The 7,893-nt window shown below is 45.4% G+C and overlaps 1 protein-coding gene across 2 annotated transcripts; it reads right to left on the minus strand.

Annotated features, from left to right (window-relative positions):
* Positions 1 to 1,192: 1,192 nt before the first annotated feature.
* FABP5 (fatty acid binding protein 5) lies at positions 1,193 to 6,740 on the minus strand. Of its 2 annotated transcripts, none has more exons than XM_022555028.3 (4): positions 6,632 to 6,740; positions 3,111 to 3,283; positions 2,626 to 2,727; positions 1,193 to 1,445 (listed from the first exon to the last, which is right to left on the minus strand). In XM_022555028.3, exons 1-4 carry the CDS (start codon positions 6,723 to 6,725, stop codon positions 1,392 to 1,394), a joined length of 423 nt encoding a protein of 140 aa, XP_022410736.1. In that variant the 5' UTR covers positions 6,726 to 6,740; the 3' UTR covers positions 1,193 to 1,391. The 2 variants fall into 2 exon arrangements, with proteins under 2 accessions (XP_022410736.1, XP_022410737.1); XM_022555029.2 differs by lacking the exon at positions 6,632 to 6,740 and adding an exon at positions 5,648 to 5,812.
* Positions 6,741 to 7,893: the final 1,153 nt, after the last annotated feature.

A 7,893-nucleotide genomic window follows, 5' to 3' on the forward strand; every position in this document is an offset into this window, starting at 1 on the left:
TTAGGTAACCAACTGTATCCAAAAATACGATTTCAACATGTAATCAATATAAAAAACATCAGAGGTGTTTTCCATTTTTTTTTTTTTTTTTTTTGGTATAAAGTTCTTTAAATCTTATGTGTATTTTACTTACCCAGTGCTCATCAGCCACCTGGGGCTACAGCTATATATTGGACAACACAGAGCTAGGGTATCAGTGAGTCCAACTCTTTCATTGACTGCTAGCTTTCAGTAATTAAAGATTCTTGCCAGCTAATATTTTAGTGCATAGAGAGTAGTTTCAGAAAAGTCTCAGTTACTACATTTAGGTACTTTAAACTCAAGATCTTTATACCACTGAGAAGAGGCAGTGCTGTAGAATGATTGACCAGTCATGAGTGGACTCCATGAGTTGTAGGTTCCCACTCCAACTCTCCTGCTTCCTATGTCCTTGAACAAGTTAGGTAGTCAAAAACCTATTTTCTTATTTGCAGCACATAGATAATGTTACAAGTTCCCCTAAGTATTGCTCTGAGGATCATGTACATAGTTTTAGCCCAGTGCCTATAGGAATTTCTCCAAATGTGAATTGGAGATATTTGTTATTTGGCTTAAGAAATAGGACAGGAGTCACCAGAATTCTAGTTATTCTTTATATATACACACAGGTATTTCATTCAGAGCTCAATTACTATTACGGCTTTTGTTAATGAGCACACTATGTGCTTTCAAAGCTGAGTGCTTCTTGTCACAGTGAGTGCAATGACTTGTCCTTGTGTTCAGATATACCTTAACCTCTGGAAGACTGCCTGGCACATGGTAGGGCCTCAGAAAGTTTATTAAATGAATTTCTGGCTCAGAATTCCTGAGTAATAGTTATAAGCACACTATTAAAAGTATGATTATTAGTCAATGATGGTGATTTAACCTTTATTCTAATATTTAAATTATAAAGTTTATTTATGTAGCTATTTTTCAACGAGAACAGTCTCTGCCACAAATTGAAGATTCTTGAGTTGATACAAAGTTCAAATAGCATAGGGCAAGATTAATGATTGGTAGTTTATTTGCCACAGAAGTAGCTCTACATATAAATTACTAAAATATAATCTCAATATGGTAACCTCAAGGCTACCCCAGAATTTATTCCATTCATAAATGTTAAAACTCAGCACTAAATTCCTATAAAGCTTAAAAAAACATGCAAAACTGGTATAGCACAAACAGATTTATTTACTAACCAAAGAGATGATCCTAATTAAACCAACACTTTGAAATAGTTAAAGTAAAATGTTTGTGATAAAGAAAATTGAACACAGTAATGAAAAAAAAAAAAAGCAGTATGGAGATTTGCTCATTGAACTGAGCTTGTTCATCCTCTCAGCTTCCTATCCAAAATGATGATGAAAGTTTTACTCTACTTTTTCATAGACCCGAGTACAGGTGACATTGTTCATGACACATACCTAGGAGAAAGAGTGATATTAGAAGAGGCAGGTTAGTCTTACATCACAGAGCAATTGGTGATAGTTAAATGCTAGGACCACGATCCTACAAAACGTTGTAATCTACTTCATAGACGAAGAAAACGCACTTTTGGATTCCTGGGTTTGAAAAGCTAGAACCTGTTATTTTGCTTATGACGTGCATATGCTTAACTGAAAACTAAATACCGATTTGCAATATCTAAACTATTCATTCAGTCTCAGCAAACACTATTCCTCATATTAAAGAAGCAGAAAAACGTATGCCTAAGAATATATAGACATTTTTTTACAAATTGAAGGTTTGTGGCAACCCTGCATTGAGCAAGTCTATTGGCGCCATTTTTCCAACATCATTTGCTCACTTCCTGTCTCTGTGTCACATGTTAGTAATTCTCACAATATTTCAAACTTTTTCATTATTATTATATTGGTTTTGGTGATCAGTGATTAGTGATCTTTGGTATTACTATTGTAATTTGGGGGCAGTTATTAGCAATGAAGTTTTCTTGTTTGTTTGGTTTTTTTTTGCAGTACGCGGGCCTCTCACTGTTGTGGCCTCTCCCGTTGCGGAGCACAGGCTCCGGACGCGTAGGCTCAGCGGCCACGGCTCACAGGCCCAGCCGCTCCGCGGCATGTGGGATCCTCCCGGACCGGGGCACAAACCCGTGTCCCCTGCATGGGCAGGCGGGCTCTCAACCACTGCGCCACCAGGGACGCCCTAAAGTATTTTTTTAATTGAGGTATGTATATTGATTTTTCAGACATAAGGCTATTGCACACTTAACATAATAGTATAAACATAACTTATATGCACTGGGAAACCAAAAAATTCACATGACTCACTTTATTGTGATACTCAGTTTATTGCGGTGGTCTGGAATCCAACCTGCAATATCTCTGAAGTGTGCCTGAACTGTAAATGTAGCAGCAGAGCATGGACTAAACCCAGCTCCTGCTACATCCTCTAGTACATCATCTCACTTCTCTATCTCTACAAAGGGCTTTCTTAGTTATTAGTGTTTTGTATTTACCTTGTTACTTTGCAGTTTTTTCCTTTCCAAACCTAGTTCTCCTGCTCATGATCAGTGATACAGAACACCTATGTGAACTACGAGTTCAAACAAGAAGCCCAATAAGATAGAAGATGTCAGACACTTACCACCACTAATTTTCCGTCTTCCACTTTTCTTGTTATTATGCTTTCCTTTCCATCCCATTCCTGACGTTGAACCAATGCGCCATCTATAAAGTTGCAGACAGTCTGCCAAAATAAAGTATACTTTTTAATCTTCCAAAGCACAATAAAAGAGAGTTTCTGTGACTCATAACCTCCTTAACCAACATTTTTTTCATCTTTTCCCTTCCGAGTCTACTTCATTAGCCCATACTGATTTCACTCGTAACACAGTTTACGCTTTTCAATCTAGATGCACATAAGAGATACGCACTCTTTCTCGTGTCCCTTCAACTATTTTTACAAAATAGACTATGTTGTGAAGCTGGTACTTTCACTAATTTGTCACAACTCAATTCATAAAACAACTTGTGACTTTTTCATTAAGTTCTTGCCTGGAAGCAGTAAGACTGTTATTAATAGAATCTATCACTCTAGAAGCTTCTGTGATATTATAAGTTTGGACTGACCTGAGTTTTTCTGCCATCAGCTGTAGTCTCTTCAAAATTCTCTCCCAGGAGGCAGGAAAACTGTGTTGTTTTCAAAGCGGTCTCAGTTTTTATGGTGAGGTTTTTGCCGTCGGAAGTGATGATACAGTCCGGTTTAGCTATTGCACCCATTTTTCGCAGAGCTAGCCCCACTCCTGTAGAATGTTACAACAGGAGGACCAAAGTTACAGTTTACATAATAAAAGCAGCAATTCAATTGTAATCACTATGCTGTGCATATTTTCACCTATTCACTTATCAATAACCACCGTGAACACATATCCAGTGCTCACCATGTGTTCATACTTGACATATATTATTCATGGCAGCCTTATGACAACCTTGTGGAAGGTGGATACACTGTCTCCATTTTACAGATGAGGAGGTGAGGCACTGATGTAATTTACTCAAGCTCATTCAGCTAGGGAGGGAGGGGGCTGCGAACCAACAATGCAGGCAGGCCGTGGGCCTCCAAATAGCTCAGCCACCATGCTCTGCTGGCTTTCAGAAAGTTCGGGAAGATATCCGAACTTCTACAGTTTCCTCAATTCTGGCAACCATTGTATTCTATGACTCCAGCCCACAGTCTGGCACATAAAAGGTCCCTGATAAACATTTGATTAGCAGACTATACAAAATCCACATTGATCCTGAGACACGCCAATTACACAAAGTTTTAAGAGTTAACTGCACAATCATAATGCTAGCAAACAGGAAGAATCTTACCCTCAAACAGAGTAACTATTTCAGAGCTGTGTAACTCAATTACTGTATTGATATATTTAATTTATAATCTGTGTATTTCCCCTTAATGTTAACATTTAGTAGGAAACTTAGTTCTAGGCGAAATCTCGGTTTCACAAATGAGGAGATTACAACCTAAACAGAGTAACTGACTTGATGATGAACACTCAGCCAGGCTTGAAATGTCCCCGTGAAGACTTCTCTTTTGCCAGCTCAAGGCTGGTGCCTTGTTTTGTTAGAGTCATTAGTTATTCTCACTTTGGACAAATAAAAGGCTCTGCTTTTCCTACACCTTGATTGCTCTCTAATGAATTGAGCCTTGACAACCTTCATGACTCCGGAACTCTGGAAACCAGCCATCTGATAAACACATTCACTTTCAACGGGCAGAGAAACAGCCTTCTCCGGTCCTCACACATGTGAACAAACACAAATGTGCTTCTTTGATTTGAGTACGTTAGGTGGCTTTACTCACAGGCTCGTAAAGACACTCAAGAGTCACCACAGAACCAGCCTTAAGCAGCCACTGTCTTGCATAAAGGTTAGTGAAGGTGTGTTTCTGAAGTACCTCAGGGCCTAGGTCTTTGTAGCGACTTGTGCACCAGAAAGCAGTCATGTTAACATTTGTGGGAGGGCGGCTTCTAAAGCATCCCCCAGTCCCAGCAGTTGTCTCAGATAGGATCTTTGCCATGCTTCACCATCCCACTTCCTAGGGGCCTGTGACAAAGGTTCATCTTTGTTTGCCAATCTACCCAGTGTCTCAACCAGCATGCAATCGTTGTCACCGGCTCAGGAAAAAGACAGGAGAAAATTCAGCACTATTTTGAGTGACAACTTGAATCTTCCTACAGAGACTCATCCTTCCTTGGAAGGCTTTTAACAAGTCAAGTGCCTTCTGCAAAGCCACAGCCATCTTGGATGTGGTAGGAAAGCAGCCGCAGGAGGGACCGGCAGTTTCTGATCGCGGTTTCCCAACAAAGCCTCTCTGCCCTCCACCCTCTAGATGCAGAGGCCAGGGCCGCGGCGCACTGCCTCCCCATCCCCGGGCACAGTCAACCTCACTGCGCTCCTCCCACAGGCCACCCGCCAACAGGACAGCGCCGCCAGTGCCACGCCTCTGAGCGCCGCCCTGGGGCGCGGAGGCGAGGATGGCCCGATGCTCCCCGGGGAGCCGTGCCAACCCAAAGGGCCCGGCGCACCCGGAGAGGGCGGGTGGGGGACCTGCGAGTAAGGGAGATGCAGCCGAGAGCGGAATGGAAGCTGAAACAGTAGCCCGGTTCAGACCCTCTAAAGGGTTTCTGCTAGAAACCGCGTCCCCGTGGAGAAGAGGGAGGGGACCCCGCGCGCCATCTAGGAACAAAGATGCGGCAGGGGGGGCAAGGAGAGTGGGTGCGGCCACGACGGAGTGAGTGCGAGTGGGAGGACGGGGTCGGGATTAGGGAGGACGAGTAGTGGAGGAAAAAAAATAGGTAAAGTTAAGAGGGCTGCCTGGAGGGGTCGAAAGAAGTGAAGTTGGGCGTGGGAGGGGGGGGTGAGCGCGCTAAAGGCAGGGAGCAAGTGCGGTGGCGCCCAGGGGAAAGCAGCAGAGAGCGGGGCAGACCAAGAGGCCCACGCTCTCCCCGCCGCTCGCCCGTGACGGAGGTGGAAGAGGATAACGGGGTCGGCGATAGGCAGCCAAGCATGCCCAGCCTCTGAGCCCAGCACGCCGAAGGGGACCTAGGGGCAGATAGACATACACGTGCCACGTTGCAGCGCCGCATGCTGGGGAACCTCACCTACTTCCTTCATGTATTCGTCAAAGCCTTTGCTCTCTACTAAGCACCATCTTCCTACCAGCTGCTGAATGGTGGCCATGGTGGGCGCGGGCGGGCGAGCGTGCAGAGAAAGCGAAGGAGGGTCGGGCGCCGGGAACCTGGCGTGCGGACGCCAGGCCACCGCGGCTGCTTTATAAAGGCGGAGCGCGCGCAGGGCGGCGCCCGGCGGCCAATGAGAGGAGCGCCTCGCCCCCCCACCCCCCCCCCCCGCCTCCGGGCCTCGCTCAGGGGGTCCAGACAGGCAAACCCGCTCCACCTGCCCCGGCCACGAGGACTCCTCCGGCGCCTCCTGCAAGCAGGGACTCGCCCGGCGCGCCCCACACCACACCGGACGCCAGCCCCTGCACGTTCCCGCGCCTCCTTACGCCCAGGAAGCCAGAGGGGCTACCGGCGGGCCCGGCCCACCTATCCCACGTCAAGCTGCCGTCCCTCTTCCGTTCAAAACACCCCCAAAGAATCGATTAGCCTTCGCTCCGCTCCAACGGCAGGAATTGATTGATCGGTAGTTTGATTGATCGATTGATAAACTTCTTTGCCTCACTAGTCACTGCTCGCAGACAGGGGGCAAACCCTCATCCCACACCCTCCTGAGACAACCCGTTCTCCCCACCCTCAGGCCACTCCCGGACCAAATGGGGCCTCAGGATGGGTGTATACCTGAGTTGAGTTAGACCATTTTATCAGAAAGTGCTGGGTGGGTGGAGATGTCCCAAGAAGCTGGTTTTCCAAACTCAGACTCTGTAGCAGGTACCAGCTTAAGTGACTGCCACTGCTATTAAATGTTCTCATTCAAGTATGTTTTATTATTTATATTTTCAGTTTCCCCTCACGCTCCCAAGTCTTTAGATTCCAGCGCTTCTCCTCTTCACCTTTAATCATAATAATACCCTGTGTTTGTATGTAGAACGTCATACTTTTCAAAGTGTGCTTGTCGCAGTATCTTACTTGGTGCTCCTGGGTTTCTGTGGGAGTGAGCTGGGATGAGGTGAGGAAGTTGCCACACAGAGAGGGTAGCCAACTTGGTGAGGATAAGGTCCATTTACTGAGTGCCTCCTTGCTGGATGCTGTACTTCCTGGCTCCTTTATATCCATTAACTGATCTCCGCTAGATTTTTGCTGAAGAATATTATCCCAACTTTCTGAAAGAGAGATATGGCAGGGAAAGTTTGCAGAGTGGCAGAACCAGAATGCCTGTCCAGATGCTTCTCACTCTAGACCTTGTGAAATAGGTCCACACCTGGCTCACTCTCCTCAAGGGATTAAGAGTAGAGGCTACAGTCCCCTGAACTATTCCAAGACACTAGCTCTTGTACCTTCCTTAACAAACTGAAATCTCAGCTTGGTTTGTCATCTCCCCGCGTGACTCAGGACATTTACTCTCCTGCACTGTAGCCCTTTCTAGTTCCTGCCCTAATTTTAGGGTCATCCCAGTTTTCCTTGTGGTACCATTTTAATACTGAGCGACTCAGGCCATGCAGTTGTGCCACTAAGGGCCGGTAGGTCACACACCTGAGGCTCTACTGCTCAGCAAACATTCACATTCTGAGGGCAGCTGAGCGTGTCATTTGTTCAGCAAAGCAAGTGCTGGCTTCCAGACACTTAGCGCGGCCCGCTGCACCTCCTCCTGGAGAAGCAGTTCCTACGTGTTTGGACTTGCCTTATTAATGTGCTAGCTCGGCAGGTTTCGTCCATTTTTGTATAGAATATGGTGATAATACCCAGGACTCAGTGCCGGAATACTAATGTTTAGATTATCATAGTCAACCATGCTATAGAAATAGCAGAAGGAAATTGGCACTATAGTACTAAATACTCAGGTACTTAAATTGTTTTTATACCAGAGGCGTTACCCAAAACTTAACTTTTAAGCACACTCTTTGATGTGATGAGTGTGTAGAAGAAAAATGTCCCTGCCACATCAGTAAACAAAGGATGCTGCAACCATCAATGCCTCAGCCACAGCAGTGCCCTGACTGTGCGCCTGAGGGGATTCAGGATGGAAAAAAGCAAAATACTGGTCCTAGATAGTTAAGGCCCGTATCAAAGGCGTGGTTCCAGACCCTTGCATCTTCCCATATATAGAAAAGCGTTAACTTTGTTAACTTGAGATGTCTGGTTTTCTTTAATTAACAGTAGTCTTCTGGTGCTCTTTCTGGGTTTTGTTGTAAAAATTCCTCTATATGCTGACTCCTTCATTCCCTCTTTGG

This window comes from Delphinapterus leucas, chromosome 17 (genome assembly GCF_059928025.1).
Source record: "Delphinapterus leucas isolate spDelLeu-1000000601 "Yukka" chromosome 17, BTC_Dleu_Yukka2, whole genome shotgun sequence".
Classification (NCBI taxonomy): Eukaryota; Metazoa; Chordata; class Mammalia; order Artiodactyla; family Monodontidae; genus Delphinapterus; species Delphinapterus leucas.

Coding starts and splice junctions, on each gene's coding strand:
- FABP5 (XM_022555028.3), bottom strand. CDS start 6,725: ATGGACCTTATCCTCACCAAGTTGGCTACCCTCTCTGTGTGGCAACTT. Junction 2,728..3,110: donor CTGATGGCAGAAAAACTCAG/GTCAGTCCAAAC, acceptor TTATTTTGGCAG/ACTGTCTGCAACTTTATAGA. Junction 1,446..2,625: donor AAGACGGAAAATTAGTGGTG/GTAAGTGTCTGA, acceptor TCTTTCTCCTAG/GTATGTGTCATGAACAATGT.